Source organism: Lissotriton vulgaris, unplaced genomic scaffold (assembly GCF_964263255.1).
Source record: "Lissotriton vulgaris unplaced genomic scaffold, aLisVul1.2 SCAFFOLD_352, whole genome shotgun sequence".
In the NCBI taxonomy this organism is placed as follows: Eukaryota; Metazoa; Chordata; class Amphibia; order Caudata; family Salamandridae; genus Lissotriton; species Lissotriton vulgaris.
Window position 1 is genome coordinate 495,524 of NW_028245114.1, and position 17,942 is coordinate 513,465.

The 17,942-nt window shown below is 50.7% G+C and overlaps 1 protein-coding gene across 1 annotated transcript in view; it reads left to right on the plus strand.

The window, feature by feature from the left end:
- The window catches only part of EPHA1 (EPH receptor A1), a 174,123-nt gene that overhangs the window by 143,937 nt on the left and 12,244 nt on the right, over positions 1-17,942 (plus strand). Inside the window, exon 15 of the mRNA XM_086949006.1 lies at positions 17,613-17,806. Coding sequence (XP_086805132.1) covers positions 17,613-17,806 — 194 coding nt within the window. The remainder of the gene's footprint in view (positions 1-17,612; positions 17,807-17,942) is intronic.

Below are 17,942 nucleotides of genomic sequence, written 5' to 3' on the forward strand. Positions count from 1 at the left end.
AAGCTTCCAGCAGCACCCGGGAGTCAGCCACTCACAGCGCGGCTCCCGGGACAGCTTCCCATGACGCGGCGGCACTTCTTCCAATGGATGCGCAGCTCACGATAACAGGCCTACCGCAGCGGGCAATCACAGCGCGTCTTCTTCGACGAGCCTCCAGGCAACAACCAATCAGGTCGCGGCCCCTTCGTGATTCTCCCCGCAGCCTCTGGTCACCTTCAGGCCCCCGGGCAGCAGCAATCACGGCGTGGGCAGCCGAAGTTAAATGAAATTAAAACTAAGCGAGGTGGGCACTCGCCAGGGCGGGCAAAGCGCTCCTCAGCGCTATAATCAAAATAAAGCGCTCTAAAGCGCTATGGGGCAATAGAGCGCTCCCAAAGCGCTAGAACACCCAGTCCAGCCAAAAGTCTTTCAGGGGATACAGCAAAGTCCCTCCAGGGTAGAGCAAAGTCCCCCATCCTTCCAGGACAGGCAGAGGGGTCCCCCAGAAGTCCTCCAGGCATCCAGGGGCTGGGCAGCGCCCACCCCTGGTAGATTCAAGTCAGAAAAAGAACAAGAACCAGGGAAAGGTCCATCAGGTGCCCAGGGGCTGGGCAGAGCCCAGGGATTCCCCTGAGCCCAAGCAGCAGCAGCCCATGGCAGATTCAAGTTGAAAACAAGAACCTTTTGGAAGAAGACACAGCCCCTTCTTATACACAGAAAAGTCTTTGAAGCCCTTTGAAGTCTTGGTGCAAGGGGGCCCTGAGCACTGGAATGTTTCTGGTTTCCCTCTCCTGTCAGCCTCAGGTCAGAGGTGACAGTGGGCCGTCAGGAGGGAGAGCTAGCATGGTGGGCAGGCAGGCACGGCCCGGCACCACCAGACGCTCTTTCCTCCCATCCCTGACAGCAGATGGGGCCTTTCATCTACGGCTGACTCAGACCCCCTCCTCCGGGGCCCTGCAGACCCTGTCCTACTCAAACCAGACAGTCCATCCACCAGCAGGCCCAGGCACTCCTGGGCCAGGCTCACCAGCCAATCACGGGCCAGCAGACTCACTACACAAATATGCCAACTTCTAAAAGTGGCGCTTCTACACTAGACACAATCATGCCGCATATACCATTTTGCAGCATTCCGTCTCACGAGTTCGTACATACCAAACTCGACCCTGCACTCCCCACACATCAGGAACTACCATGGGCATACATATTCCCCATTCATTCCTATGGGAGGGCAGGTCACTCACCACTCATTCACAGAGAGCTCAAGCACTTTACACGGTACCACAGTGAAAAAGTGCGCAGAGGCCTAAAATCACCAACACCAGGTCCCATAAACAGGCGAGGAAAAAGCAAAAAGTTTTGGGGTGAACCTGCCTAAAGGGCCGGGTCCAACATAACCCCCTTCCGGCCAAAACGCAGGGTAGACCAATCACTCCACTGATGGGCTTCCTTGCTTTGGGCGACAAAACACGGACACGGACCTGCACGGCAGGGACACCCTCCGGTTTTACGCCACTCTGAACCCACCTGGTTACCTCCAAACAATAACTCGCTGACACAACTAGGATACCCCACTGGTACTCCCTAGTTATCCACAGCCAAGACCATCCAAATATCACAGGTCCTAATCAATACACAGAGCAGGGGGCAATAACCCTAGGCACACAATAGCCATTCTCCACTCTCTCTCTCAGTGTAGCTACAACTACCACTGATCCAACAACCTAGGGTCCACACCCCCAAGCTGACCAGAGGTCACGGGCAAGAATGCCCCAACCTACCCCTACTTCTTGGTTTCCGCACCCTCACAGAGAAGCACTCACCAGAACACAATTCTCCTACCAGATCAGGACCTCACTCCATCACTGGTCTACCACCTGGAACTATTCCACTTCTGAGGTACAAAGCACACAGCACATTCCCTCTTCAAGCAGCAGGTGGGGGGACACAGCACACAGCAAAGTCCCCTTTCCTCTACCTTGGTGGAAACAACAAACTGCAGGTGAACCCCAGAACACACAGCAAGGGCAGCCCCCTCAGTCTCTTCAGCTGATCCACTTTGGCAGAGATTCCTCTTGACCTAGAAGTTTCCTAATCTCCCAACCTAAGATCTAAACCCTCAGGTTGCACCGGGGTCAGATGTAAGGACACCGTCCCTCTGCACCCCCTTCCAGTTCCATGACTACAGGCCCAGTATGTCTCAGGCTAGACAGAGCACACGCCAGCGGCGTATCAGCGACACACTCTCCTCCAGTACTCCCTATCACAGGGTAATTCTCAGTATGTCCCAGGCTAGACAGAGCACACGCCAGCGGCGTATCAGTGACACACTTCCCTTCAGTACTCCTCCCAGGTCAGGCCACAACCCCAACCCGGCTTTCCCCCCTCCTCGGGGAACGACCTCCAGAGGCCCCACAACTGGTCAAGCACTCTAGACGGTCAAATGCTCAGCGAGCCAGGACTTCTGCACCCTCCACTTAGGAGCGGTACTGCCCAACACTAGGACCGCCGGAGTTCTGGTTACAGACACTCCCTGTCCTCTAGACACCGGAAGATCCTCCTCAAATGACCTGTATGTACAGCCTAGGCCCCTGACCTGGCGCTCCCTTAGGGAACCCTCCGGGCCCTGAGATAGGGTTTCGGGCCAACGTGGGACACACCGTCCCACACTAACTCCGCCTCCCCTGAGACAGGACGTGAGCCCCTACACCCCTACCATCCTAATGGGATCTCGCTGGGTTACACATGAACCTCTTCCCCTTCACAGGATCATCAGATACACAAGCCACTCCTTTTAAAATCACTTCCTAATGCCTCTGCCAGACATCTAGCACACCGCCAGACATCCACCTCACGTGCAAGCTCCTTAAAAAAAACTCACACCAACTCCTCCAGTTCAACACGCCACTCATTCACACACAACCCCCCCCCTCTGACTGGTAAGGCAGTTTCTACCACCCCTGATTCCTCAACCTGACCACACGTGACACAGGTACCAAACTCTGGGAGCGGGGCAGGGAACAAATGTACTGGACACTATTAAGCTGCCACCACTGGATCCTACCACACTGGGGAATCCAGACACACACACTACACTCAGGCGATAACCACCCTCCTGAGCTAGTCATTTCTCCTCACACTCCCTCTCTTCCATCTACCCACACAGGGATAGGATTTGGGATTGGACACTGGACCCAGCAAGGGATTCCTAATCTATGGGAACCTCCCCTCTACTGGCGTCCCGCCCTGTCACTTTCTCTCATCTGCCACTAAACATAAAGCGCAGGAACACATTTGAAAATGACACTCTTGAGGAAAAAAATCAAAAACAATAATCCCAAACATGTGACTATCTGAAAACAATTGCAGAGTTTTGTAATGTAGCCAGTTGTCGCTATGGCACTGCGCAAACACAAGTCCAAATCCGCACCGCTGACCAACAATGTTAGAACTGGCTATTTCTGGTAGGCTAGGGCTGACGCCAAAGCCAGGCAGAAACCACCATTCTAGTCAGGGCAAGGAAGTCACACGCCAAGATAACCCCTGCTCACCCCCTTGGTAGCTTGGCACGAGCAGTAAGGCTAAACTCGGAGGCGATGTGTAAAGCATTTGCGCCAGCGCACAACAGCAACAACATACTAGGCACACCACAAAAGAAACTCCACACAAGGTTATTATAAAAATAACTTTTGTATCGTAAAAACACATCAGATAAAATCACACATATACATTGTGCCAACTGGCACGGGTAATATTCACTTGGGATTATTTACAAGACAGGGCCACATGGGCCACTGTCATAATCAACACTTTCCGAAATAGAAATATTTGTCAGAAATTAGAATAAAAGAATATAAAATCACTGTAGCACAAAGTAACAGTTATGAATCACATCCAGTAACTACTGGGAACAGGTAAGTACACACTACGCAACCCTAAACCCCTTAGGAGCATGTCACGCAGGGAACCAGGACCTCACTAGGACCACCTGTACTAAAAAGGACAACCACCTAAGTATCACACAGCATTTAGGGGTCTAGGAAAGAACACATTACCCATGATGCATAATTGTACATTCAGAGGAGTAGTAAAGGGAAACACATGACGCATAAACCTACACATTCAGCGGTGTTTAAGAACAGAGCACATGATGCAATAAAATACATTCAGGGGGGCAGCGCAAAGAGACACATGATGACTACAACATTCAGAGGTGCCAGAGCAATGCAATAGCGCAAGAATCACATGATGTCTAACAACATTCAGAGGTGCAGGAATAACACATGATGCAAGAAATCACATTCAGAGGTGCAATGACCATACAATTGCGCTAAAACTCACATAAGCCACCACCCGTGGCAGTCCCTAGGCCAACTGGCCTTGTGGGGCAAAGATGCCCTGTGTCCAATGTCAGGGCGCGCTGCCATGCAGCGCCAGTCTCAAAGTACAAAAAGCCTAAACGTGGCAGCTGCCCACAAAGTGCTGGGCAGCTGGGGAACAACAAAACTGCACCAGGGCCCTCACTGGCCCTTAGGCGCCAACTGCGCCACTGCTGGAGCCACACAGGCTCTGGGCATATCGCACATGCCCCAGACGTTGGAGCTCTCAGGCTCTAAAAACAATGGTGCCCCCATGAGCCTCACCGGACTCTAACCCTCACACTCGGAGGCAGGAGGGGACGGGCACCGACAATGTGCCCCGAAGCCCCTCTATCGAATATGGCCCTCTCTGGGGCCAAACAGGCTCGTAAACATAATATGGCCCCTCGGAGCCTCTCTAGGCTCACGCACGTTGGGGCGACCCACTGCCAACTGGGGCCGCCCTTGAAGCCCTCGTGGCTTCCTCCTACAAGAAGCGCGAGCCCGCGCTACTGGGGAGGGGCGGACACCGACCATGTGTCCCGGCGCCCCTCCGTTCTCTACTGCCCCCTCGTTGGAGCCTTGGAGGGCTCAACACAAACACTGGCCCCCAAGCCCCTCACAGGGACTTCTGCAACAACTGCGGGCCCTCAAGAGCCCCTCGCGGGCTCTACAACCACGGTGGGGCGACCCACTGCCATTCGGGGCCGCCCTTCCTCAGTGCCTCGACCGGCACCAACCGCAGCCACCCGGAGTCCCCCCCAGCCCTGCCGACTCACCGGCCTCTCAGGGGCGGGCTCCTCCGGGCGGCGTCTCTCCTTCGCTCGCGGTGGGGGCAGGCACCGACAATGTGCCTCGTGCCCCCTCCACTCGTCTCCGCAGGCCGCGCCTCTCGCTGCCGGGCTCCCTTCGCTCACGGGAGCCCTGCAGACCAGCCACCATCACTCGTCCTTCTTCCCCGGGCCGGCCTCATCTTCTGCCTCGCCAGCCAATCCGTCGCGGCCCCTGGGACGAGCTTCCAGCAGCACCCGGGAGTCAGCCACTCACAGCGCGGCTCCCGGGACAGCTTCCCATGACGCGGCGGCACTTCCTCCAATGGATGCGCAGCTCACGATAACAGGCCTACCGCAGCGGCCAATCACAGCGCGTCTTCTTCGACGAGCCTCCAGGCAACAACCAATCAGGTCGCGGCCCCTTCGTGATTCTCCCCGCAGCCTCTGGTCACCTTCAGGCCCCCGGGCAGCAGCAATCACGGCGTGGGCAGCCGAAGTTAAATGAAATTAAAACTAAGCGAGGTGGGCACTCGCCAGGGCGGGCAAAGCGCTCCTCAGCGCTATAATCAAAATAAAGCGCTCTAAATCGCTATGGGGCAATAGAGCGCTCCCAAAGCGCTAGAACACCCAGTCCAGCCAAAAGTCTTTCAGGGGATACAGCAAAGTCCCTCCAGGGTAGAGAAGTCCCCCATCCTTCCAGGACAGGCAGAGGGGTCCCCCAGAAGTCCTCCAGGCATCCAGGGGCTGGGCAGCGCCCACCCCTGGTAGATTCAAGTCAGAAAAAGAACAAGAACCAGGGAAAGGTCCATCAGGTGCCCAGGGGCTGGGCAGAGCCCAGGGATTCCCCTGAGCCCAAGCAGCAGCAGCCCCTGGCAGATTCAAGTTGAAAACAAGAACCTTTTGGAAGAAGACACAGCCCCTTCTTATACACAGAAAAGTCTTTGAAGCCCTTTGAAGTCTTGGTGCAAGGGGGCCCTGAGCACTGGAATGTTTCTGGTTTCCCTCTCCTGTCAGCCTCAGGTCAGAGGTGACAGTGGGCCGTCAGGAGGGAGAGCCAGCATGGTGGGCAGGCAGGCACGGCCCGGCACCACCAGACGCTCTTTCCTCCCATCCCTGACAGCAGATGGGGCCTTTCATCTACGGCTGACTCAGACCCCCTCCTCCGGGGCCCTGCAGACCCTGTCCTACTCAAACCAGACAGTCCATCCACCAGCAGGCCCAGGCACTCCTGGGCCAGGCTCACCAGCCAATCACGGGCCAGCAGACTCACTACACAAATATGCCAACTTCTAAAAGTGGCGCTTCTAGACTAGACACAATCATGCCGCATATACCATTTTGCAGCATTCAGTCTCACGAGTTCGTACATACCAAACTCGACCCTGCACTCCCCACACATCAGGAACTACCATGGGTATACATATTCCCCATTCATTCCTATGGGAGGGCAGGTCACTCACCACTCATTCACAGAGAGCTCAAGCACGTTACACGGTACCACAGTGAAAAAGTGCGCAGAGGCCTAAAATCACCAACACCAGGTCCCATAAACAGGCGAGGAAAAAGCAAAAAGTCTAGGGGTGAACCTGCCTAAAGGGCCGGGTCCAACAATGTATAAGATAAGTAAATAGTTAGATACTCCGTCTGGTCCAAATAAAGCGCTTCTATTAAACTGGCGAGTCAACCAAGGTCAATACCGATATACTGTATATTCAAGTTGTCCTCTCCTGCGCAGTGTATATGGTAATGTCAAACTAACAGCAATCAGAATGGATGGTCAAAAACCATGAAATGTCCCGACCTAACGGCGGTGCCCCCGCGGTCACAATACGTCCGATTTCAGAACCAACTATGCGTAAGCTCAATGCTAACGTACTATCTGCTACCAGCACATATGACCGTTTTTTGTTTACCAGATTCAGATTGGATTTACGACACTTTCCGCCAGCTTTTCCCCGGGCAGGAATAGGGGCAGACACTTGCACCCGGCGGCTGCGACAGCAAGTCTCCGCAGGACACCTTCATTTTACAATGTTTTGCAACTTCTATGTAGTCCCAAGGAAGGCTTCTATTATTCTGACACAAAAACGGGAAACATTTCTCAAGTACGTCCTGCTCTTATGTTGCTACAACTGCTGCCGGGAGACATCCTTTTAATGTAGTTAGCTTTTTAAAAGCCATTCTGAGATTGAGAAACAGTTGTGATTAGTTGAACTATATGTCTAGAGGTGTTTGTACTTTTTTATCTAGCGTTTGTTTCTATAAATTTCTGCTGTACATTTTTAGTATATTTCAGGAATGTCATGATTGTTGTATTTGTTTTTAATGAACTTATTATAACTGATATGCGACCTGCATTCTGCATACTTATATGATTGGATTTTAGAATTTGTCTTGTTTTTATGGTATTTTCTTTTATTGTTTTCTTCAAAAATCGAATAAAGCTTATTTTGATGAATTGATTGAGGAAGAACAATTGTTACTTACCTGGAAGCAGGTGGTTCTCCAGTATTGGTGTCTTTCATAGATTCACATGCTTGAATATTCCCCGTCGTCGAAGTGGGAGTCCCACGGTAAATAAAATAGCAATAATGCTAATATATATATATGTAATAACATAATATATAATAAAAATAGAGATAATACACACTGACAAACCTCTACAAATGGTTCCTCCATAGGAATGCATTATAAAGAGAAAAACTCATTTGTAACATATCAGTGTCATTATGTTAGTCCAAACTGCAGCCAATCAGGCTCAAGCACCCTCTAGAACCTTCTCCTCAGAAGCTCCAGCCCCTCAGATTTTCGTAGCACCAAAGTGAAGTAGAGTGCATGAGGAGAAGAGAGCCTCTGAGGGGAGGACGGGTGGGTCGCATGTGAATCTATGAAAGACACCAATACTGGAGAACCACCTGTTTACAGGTAAGTAACAATTGTTCTTCTCCAGTATTAGGGGTGTCTTTCATAGATTCACATGCTTGAATAGAATAGATAGCAGTAACCTCCTTAGAACTGGGATTGCTAAATACATTCTCCAAACTTGAAGACAATAACATACAGCTTAAAAGCATATAGCAATCTCCTAACGATCCTGCACCTCCTCAGACCCTCCTTAAGGCCAGCGAGGCAATATGTCCTGTTATCATAGATGTCCTAAATTCATCTATTGTTTCCAGCATGGTTCCAGCCCAGTGGAAATGTGCAATGGTAAGGGCCCTTCTAAAAAAACCTTCGTTAGACCAGAACAACCTGGCTAACTTCCGCCCCATCTCCCTTCTCCCTTGGATGAGTAAGTTGCTGGAGAGGCACATCAATAACATCTTGGTAGAGTATCTGGAGTCCAACAACCTACTCTGTGCCTCCCAGACAGGATTCCGCCCTCAACATGGCACCGAAACTGCTCTACTTGCAGTAACGGAAGAAACAAGATCTGTGCTAGACCAGGGAGGGAAGGCAGCCATTATATTATTAGACCTTAGTGCCGCGTTCGACACGGTTAACCATGCCACACTATTACATCGTCTCAAAGGCATGGGCGTGTCGGGCGCGGCCCTGAAATGGCTGACCTCCTTCCTGGATGAGCGCTTCTTCCAGGTGTTTGAGGGCGAGGTAACATCCTCGAAACACCCTCTGAGCTGTGGGGTTCCTCAGGGCTCGGCCCTGAGCCCCACGCTCTTTAATGTCTACATGAGTCCTCTGGCAGGGATAGTACAGCCCTTCGGTGTGCGTATTGTCACCTACGCGGATGATACCCAACTTGTGGTCTCTCTGGATCACACGGAGGGTTCATCCAACACCTTAGGGCCCTGTCTAGAGGCAGTAGCCAAGTGGATGCACTCCTCCTGTCTCAGACTCAACGGGGAGAAGACGGAGATTATGCTACTGGGCAATTCCGCACCTACCATTCTGGCCCCCATCTGGCCCGCCTGTCTGGGGGTTCCCCCCCTGCCAAAACCCCACATCAAAAGCCTCGGAGTCTGGCTGGATAAATCATTGGATTTTTCTGTGCAGGCTACCAAAACTGCTTCCATCTGCATTGGTCTGTTGAGAATGCTCCGGAAGATTCTCCCATTGCTTCCTTTCCAGGCGAGGAGGATCATGGTTCAGGCCCTGATACTCTCCCGCCTGGACTATGGAAATGCATTATATCTGGGTGCTCCGGTAGCAGTGATCAATAGACTCCAAGTTACGCAGAACTGTGCTGCTCGACTCCTGTTCGGCATTCCCCGGGGCCAATCAGCTAGGAAGGCTTTAAAAGAACTCCACTGGCTCCCAATAGCTGCCAGAATGCATTTTAAAGCTATGTGCATTGTGCACAAAGCCTTTCACCGAACAGGCCCAGCCATTTTGCTCCCTCTGGTTGTACCCTATGTCCCATCGAGAACCCTTCGTTCCAGCACCCTCCATTTTGCCACAACAACTAAAGTCAACAGGGCTCGCTGGGGTGGTCGGGCGTTTTCACACTTAGCAGCGAAGATGTGGAACTCACTCCCCCCAAGCATGCGTGAAGTCAGCAATCTGATGGTCTTTAGGAAGACTTTAAAAACTTACCTGTTTGCCAAATTGTGTTAATCTTGCTATTTGCTTACCACACTTTCAGTTCAAGCGCCGCGAGGCTTTAGGGTATGTGTGCGCTATATAAATATAATTTTTCATTTCATTTCATTTCAAATGGAGGAGGGAACAGAGGCTCACCTTATTTAAAAAGATGACGAAGCACTGCTTGCCCCACTGCGGTATCCGCTTCGTTGATGGCCTCCAAACAGTAATGTCTGGTAAAGGTGTGCCTGCTGGACCATGTCGCTGCTCGGCAAATCTGGTGTAGAGGCACCCCAGCAAACAAAGCGGTGGATGACGCCATCGCTCTCGTCGAATGTGCCTTCACTGAACACTGTAAAGGCTTGCCAGCTTGCTGGTGACAAAAGGATATGGCTGCTGAGAGCCATCTTGCAACTGTTTGTTTTGTCACTGAATGTCCCCTCCGCATCTGTCCATATGCTACAAACAGTTGATCGGATTTACGGAAAGGGGTAGTCCTTGAAATGTAAAACTTTAGGCAACGTTTGATGTCTAAAGAATGTAATCGTTGTTCTGCCGGAGATCTTGGATCCGGGAAAAAAGTCTTTAAGAAGACAGGTACGTTCAAATGGAAATCAGTAGGTACTTTCGGCAAAAAAGAAGGATTGGTACGAAGTGACACTCCATCGGGTTTAAATTGCAAATATGGAGGCTTGATCGTGAAAGCGTGAAGATCACTTACACGATGAGAAGATGTTAAGTCCAAAAGTAATGCAACCTTCCAGGTAAGAAACTTGATGTCTGCTCTGTGAATAGGCTCAAAAGGAGGCTTCATAAGCTGTGACAACACCACGTTGAGGTGCCATGCCGGAGGAGGGCGCCTAACAGGAGGAAACTTCCTGAAGAGACCTTTAAAGAACTGTCGGATTATTCTGGATGAACAGAGAGACGTTGAACCATCGTGTCGAAAGCGTGAAATAGCTGCTAGAAAAACTCTCAAGGTGGCATGAGAGAGACCAGACTGAGCGAGGCTCAGAAAGAAAGGCAAAAGCTGTTCCGGAGTGGAATTGATTGGATGGATATTGGATGCAGCGCACCAATGACAGAAACGCTTCAATTTTAGCTTGTACGTTTTGATGGTCGATGGAGCTCTAGCAGACGCTAGAATGTCTCTGCATTCTTGGGGCATATCTAAATTTGCAAATTCAACGTACTCAGGTTCCATGCCGATAATTGAAGTGTTGATGGGTCTGGATGGCAAATTCGACCTTCGTCCATCGTCCGGAGGTCTGGACGTGGATGCAGATGAATGGGTGTGCATTGGGATAACTGAAGCAGTTCTGAGAACCATGCCTGTCTGGGCCAACGAGGGGCGATCAGTATTTAGTGGGTGGGTTGCCTGCGCATTTTCCACAACGTCCTCGGCACCAACGGGATCGGTGGAAATGCATAAGCAAACAGCCCGTTCCAATCCATGAGGAGGGCATTTCCGCTGGACTCTGGGTGGGGATGCCAGCTTGCGAAGGATCGGCACTTTCGATTTACTGGGGTTGCAAAGAGGTTTATCATCGGACGACCCCAACGGCAGAACACCAGGTCTAGAGTCGGCTGATGTATCTCTCACTCGTGAGTGGATGACGTGGACCTGCTCAGAGAATCCGCCAGGATGTTGGACACCCCCGGCAGATGGACCGCCGTTAAAGAAATTTGATGACGAAGAGCCCAGTCCCAAATCCTTTGAGCCAGTCGAGACAGTGGCTGAGATCTTGTGCCGCCCTGTTTATTCATGTAGTGCATGCTGGTGGTGTTGTCTGTCTGAACCAGCACCGACTCCCCCTGCACTACGGGCAAGAATGATCTGAGCGCTAGGAAGATGCCATCAACTCCAGCCGGTTGATATGCCAGGTTCGTTGTGTCGCCGTCCATTTGCCTTTGATGGAAAGGTCCTGGAGATGAGCGCCCCAACCCTCCATGGACGCATCTGTAGTCAACGTCTGATACGGAGACTGGGCTAGAAACGAAGTTCCTTCGTCCAGATTGGATGGTTGTTCCCACCAAATCAAACTGTTCTTCATGCGGGACGTTACTCTCACCAGGTCGTTGAAAGACCCCGACACCTGGCGCCATTGCAGGTCTAATTCCTCCTGTATAGGACGAGTGCGCAACCTGCAATTTGGGATCAGTGTGATACAGGACGATGCCATCCCCAGAAACGACTTTAACGTCCGCACAGAAACTGACTGCTTTGACCGGATGAGAGAGACCAGACGAACAATCTTTTGAAGACGTTCGAGGGAGATGAAGGCTTTTGACAGGTCCGTGTCTAGAATTGCTCCCAGGAAGTTTCTTCTTTGCAGAGGTGCAAAGTGTGACTTCTCCATATTGATGGTTAACCCCAGCGATTCGAACGTCTGCTGACATAGATGTGTGTCGTGAACCAGCTGTTGAGGTGATTGGGATTTTAGAAGACAATCGTCCAGATAAGGAAAAATCTGAACTCCCTGAAGACGCAGATGAGCCATGACCGGAGCCAAAACTTTTGTGAAGACATGAGGTGCTGAACGTAGGCCAAAAGGTAGCACCTTGAACTGATAGTGTTTTGGACCCACCTTGAACCTCAAGAACTGGCGATGCCGATGGAGTATTGGCACATGAAAATAGGCGTCTTGCAGGTCTATTGTTGTTAGAAAATCTCCGCTGCAGAGAAGTCGCAAGACTTCCGATAAGGTCAGCATGCGGAACGATTGTTGTTTTAGGAACAAATTGAGAGCTCTCAAATCCAGAATGGGCCGCCACTCTCCCGTCTTTTTGAGAATGAGGAAAAACCCGTGAGTAGAAACCTTTCCCTTGCTGAGATACAGGAACCACTTCGACTGCACCTTTTTCTATCAGAAGACGAACCTGATGTTGTAGTTCCTTGAGATGGGGAGGTGGCGGGCCTGATGGTGGAGAATTTGGAGGAATCTCTGTGAACTCCAAGGCATGACCCCTGTGCACAATGTCCAATACCCATTGGTCCGATGTTATCATAGACCACTGGGAATAAAACTGCGAGATTCGCCCTCCAACTCTCTGTGGAATTAGAAAGTCATTGACGTTTGTTGTTGGCACCCCTATAGTTCGATTTTCCTCTATAGGGTTTTGACTGCTGCTGACGATTGGACTGCTGGTTGGAGTAACGCTGGTTTCCTTGATTGTACTGGCGGTACTGGGACTGCCCTCCTCGAAAAGTGCTGAAAGCCGTGCCTCGTCCACGCGACCCACGAAAAAGCTGCTTTTTGAATTGTAAGGATCCAAGCGACTTTGCCGTATCGGTATCTTTCTTTATTGATTCTAATGCCTCATCGATGTGAGAGCCGAAGAGAGACTCACCGTCATACGGCATGTCAAGTATCTTCGACTGGACCTCCTGTCGAAACGATGTGGATTTTAGCCAACCCTGGCGCCGGAGAGCCGCAGCACTGGCAAGGATTCGAAAACCAGTACTCGCACCGTCCACAGCACAGTCAATTATCTCTTCTGATGCCCTCTTGCCATCTTGAAGGATCTGGTGCGCCTCCGCTCTGGATGTCTCCGGAATCAACGAGACTAGCGCAGACATGTCTGACCACATTTGTCGGTCGAAACGACCTAAAATGGCCAACGCATTTGCGACACGGACTGATGTAGACGCCATGGTTGAAAACTTCTTTTCAATCGCATCCAAACGTCGACCCTCTCTATCCGGTGGAGCAGTGATAGGAGTTGCAGGATTACGTGCTCGTCGTTGCGCTGCCTGGGTCACCACTGAATCCGGCTTAGGATGCGAGATCAAGCAAGCGGGCGAACCAGTCGGGGCCCTATATTTCTTTTCCAGCCGAGGGAGTTGAGCAGATAAGGAGTTAGGATCCTGCATGATTTTTATTCCCTCCTTCCACACAAATTCAATAATAGGTATGGTGTGGACCTGTTTGTAAGGCTGGTTCTTAAAGTCATAGAGAAAGCAGTCTTCCTCTCGCTGCGCTCTTGGTAATTTGAAGCGGTCTGCCGCCTTATCCATCAATATATGGAAGCTAGCAATGTCAACCGGAGGTGAATCACCAGAGTCGCCCGGCTGAGGAGAGGGCGTTTGCATTCGATAGTCATCGAATTCTGCCATATCCGGGTCTTGGTCATCATCCGTATCCTGGGGAACTTCTCCTTCCTCTCTTTCCGGCTCTGCCTCATCCTCCACATCTTGTTGAGAATTAGTGGGGATAGCTTGACGGGGCCTTTCTGGAAGAGCAGTCTGCTTTGAAAGCTGCTGCTTATGTTGAGTAGGCTCCGTTATCTCAGATGTAGCATGGCTCGGAGTACCCTGAGGTGTTGGAGGAAATCTCCTATTGTAATCATCCAGCATATGCTGGAGGTTGGAAAACAGAGATACTGGAAATGTTGCCATAGGAACCTGTACATATTGTTCCGCCTGCTGGTCATCGTCCTCCTCCTCCTCGTCTTCAGAACTTGTGTCCTGACACTTAATAATCAAGTCCGATGGACTGTGGGCATCACCAAAAACATTGCCGTCAGCAACGGACTCTGTTTCCTGGTCATTAGCCAACATCGGTGAGGGAGGCTGGAGAGTAGGAGGTGGCAACTGGAGTGTAGATTCCTGGAAATTGCCCATGGAAGGCTCCGTATTGGCTGGAGTACTTGAAGTGTCCAAAGGCACTAGAGGCATAGTGGCGAAAGACATTGATCCTGAAGTGGATGCTGCGTCTTCCTGCTGCGCTCCAGAATCTAAAGGCAAAGCTGCCGTCGACGTAGCCGTTGTCGTCGATGCCTTAGTCGACGTAGACGTTTTACCTGGAGCAGCCGTCGACGATGATGACGTAGACGCAGCTGTCGGAGAAGGTGATTTTTTAGATGTATTCGTCGACGACGAGTGTCTTGCCACAGCCGTCGACGGAGCCTTCGTCGACGGGAGCTTCGTCGACGAATCCTTGAGTGTTATCTTCTTCGTCGACGAAGCCTTCGTCGACGGGATGTAAGTCGTCGACGAGCTGGTCGACGGAGCTTTCATCGTCGACGGGATCTTCGTCGTCGTTGAACTCGTCGACGGAACATGTAGCGTCGACGATGATCTTTTCGTCGACGAAAGCTTCTTCGCCGACGAGATAATAGGGATCGTCAGATTGAGGCTCTCGTCGACGTAGAAGCCGTCGACGAGACAATCGTCGACGACGAAGAAGTAAGCATGGGCGAATTTTGCGAATCTCGCGTTCGCGAATTTTGCGGATTTGCGAACTCGCAATTCGCAAAATCCGCGAATTCTCGCAAATTTGCAGATTTTTTTTTTGTGTTCGCGCGGGTTTCTGCCAGTTCGCGAGGGTTTTGTACAATTTCGCAAACGCGAACTTACCTGTCGGGTCGCAAGTTTTGCGAACTTGTTGTTTCTACGTGTCCAGCCTGTTTGGGACACTCTTCTTCATCACTGCCACTCTCTGTCACCACTGCCACTCTCTGACTACTCATGCCACCCTCTGGCCCACCCATGCCACCCTCTGTTTCATCACAGCACCCTCTGGTTGTCCAGTCAGTGTACATTATTGTGGCAAAGCAAAGCACACCTTCCCTGCCTCAAGTGACCTGAATTAATTTGGGGCTGATTAATGTGTCACAGAATATTTTTTTAGCTGGCACCTGCTTCCTTAGTGCTTCCTGATTAGTGATCTTTTGCACTTGCTAAGTGCTTTCATTGTTGCAAAATTAGTTACAACACCTGCCCTGCCCCAACTGACAATAATGGATTAGGGGCTGATTAATGGATTTGAACTTCCAGCCTGGCTCCTGCTTGTCTCCCTTAGCTGTAATTCAGGACCTTTGTGGCATATGTGTAACTATTCTGAGGTTCAGAGCAGGGTCACATAATAGTTGCAAGTAGGCAACTGAACTCTGGAGGGGCCCCTCAGGAAGCACTACAGGAAATGGCTACTAATGATAAGCCTGAACTTTTGAACCTGGTAAGTAGTTTCAGTTTTGCTAAGATCGTATTTCTGCAATTTAGCGCTTATTCGCGGGGCGCGAAGTTGTACTGGGAAGCCGCGAACTCACGCGAACAGTGCGAGCAAGCCATAAAATCCGCTGCTCGCGGATTTGCGGATTTTGCAGGAGATTCGCGAATCTCGCGGATTGCGAATTTACCGAAAATCCGCAAAATCCGCGAGCGAAACGGATTTTCCGCCCATACTTACGAAGAAGCAGACGTCGTCGTCACTGTAATCGTCGACGAAGCCACAGCAGCCAATTTCGTCATTGGAATGGTCGTCGACGAGCCCGTCGACGACCGCGCTGTCATAAGTGTAACAACACTTATAGAGGCTGGAAAAGACGCCTGAGAGCCAGGTCTCGTGGGCGTAGACACAGAAGGTATAGTAGCAGTAGGTTTTACTTGGGCTACAGTTAAGGCCAGCTTTTTCTTCTTCAGAAAAGGAGATGGTAACTCCTGAACACTGCCACGCTTGGAAGCAGCAGTTGAAGGACCTGACTGGAAACTCTCTGCGTCTGACAAAACTGCGTCTTTGTCCTGAAGGCGCTTCAACCACAGAAGAAGTCGACCCTCCCTGTCTCTGAGAGTCTTAGCAGGAAAAGTTCTACAGAACTTGCAGTCAGCCACCTTGTGTTCTGGATATAAACAGTAAATACACTTTTGGTGGGGGTCCTTGTCAAATAAATGCAGGAACCCACAGGAAGAGCAAGGCCTAAACGAAGACTTCTTACTTGACATCTTGAGAAACAACAAGTAGTAGAGTTGAATGAAGAAAACTGAGCAGAGCTCAGGGAGACTCCCTTCACACGACGTGCGGTAGAAAATCTGAGGACTGAAGCTTCTGAGGAGAAGGTTCTAGAGGGTGCTTGAGCCTGATTGGCTGCAGTTTGGACTAACATAATGACACTGATATGTTACAAATGAGTTTTTCTCTTTATAATGCATTCCTATGGAGGAACCATTGTAGAGGTTTGTCAGTGTGTATTATCTCTATTTTTATTATATATTATGTTATTACATATATATATATTAGCATTATTGCTATTTTATTTACCATGGGACTCCCACTTCGACGACGGGGAATATTCAAGCATGTGAATCTATGAAAGACACCAATACTGGAGAAAAGTGAGTACCCACTCTTGCTGTGGGTAAAAAACTGATGCCCGCCCCCAACAATGAGAGCCAGTGAGCCACATCTGCAACCACCAGCTCAAATTAAGCCCTGCTGTCAGCACTTGTTAATGTCACTTCCTGTGCAAAAACAACAGTTGATGGACAGAATACAGAACAATGTCATACATTCACCCCAGTAGAGAGATCTGGGCCTAAATCCATCGTTTTTTTGCTCACCATGCCATTCCAGTTTGAACCCAGCCATATGCAAATCAGTCTTGACCCTGTGCCTCATGGGAACAGTCCAGCCCGAACTGCCAAGCCAGGTCCTCCCTGGACTGGAAACAAGCATCCAAGGACCGGTTTCTGGCTGTCAGCCGTCATCAGCCAGGATAGCTTAACTCCAGTGGTGTGGAGAGCACGGGACTCACGTCTGAGCATACCCGTCCCACTCGGGGTGAAAAATGCAGAAACTGTTGATGGACAGAATGCAGAACAATGTCATACATTCACCCCAGTACAGAGATGTGGGCCTAAATCCATAATTTTTTTGCTCACCATGCCATTCCAGTTTGAAGTCAGCCATATGCAAATCAGTCTTGACCCTGTGCCTCATGGGAACAGTCCAGCCCGAACTGCCAAGTCAGGTCCTCCCTGGACCGGAATCAAGCATCCTAGGACCGGTTTCGAGCTTTCAGCCCTCATCAGCCCCCACTTCCTGTCACGTGACCTGTAGACTGCTCACGTCTGTTGGTTTGTGGTGATGCTCATTTCTTGTCACATTAAGTCAGGTTGTTGTGATGCGCTTTGATGAGACCTTTCCTGCCCACCGGCCTGACTCCTCTTCCTCCTTGACAGGTGATGAAGAGTATCGAGGATGGGTACCGCCTGCCCCCTCCTGTGGACGCCCCCTCCATCTTGTATGATCTGATGAAGAGGTGCTGGGCCCGGGACCGGACCAGGAGGCCCAAGTTTCGTGAAATCCAGACCGAGCTGGACCATCTTGTGGCCAACCCGCACTGCCTGCGGAACATTGCAGACTTTGACCCCAGGTATTGTATTGTAATTGCATTTATATAGCGCTTACTACCCCTGACGAGGCGTCAAAGCGCTTTTTCGGTGGGTAGAACTTTACTCCGGGACCCATAGAGGATTAGTGTTGAATTAGTATAGTGAAACACACAAGTA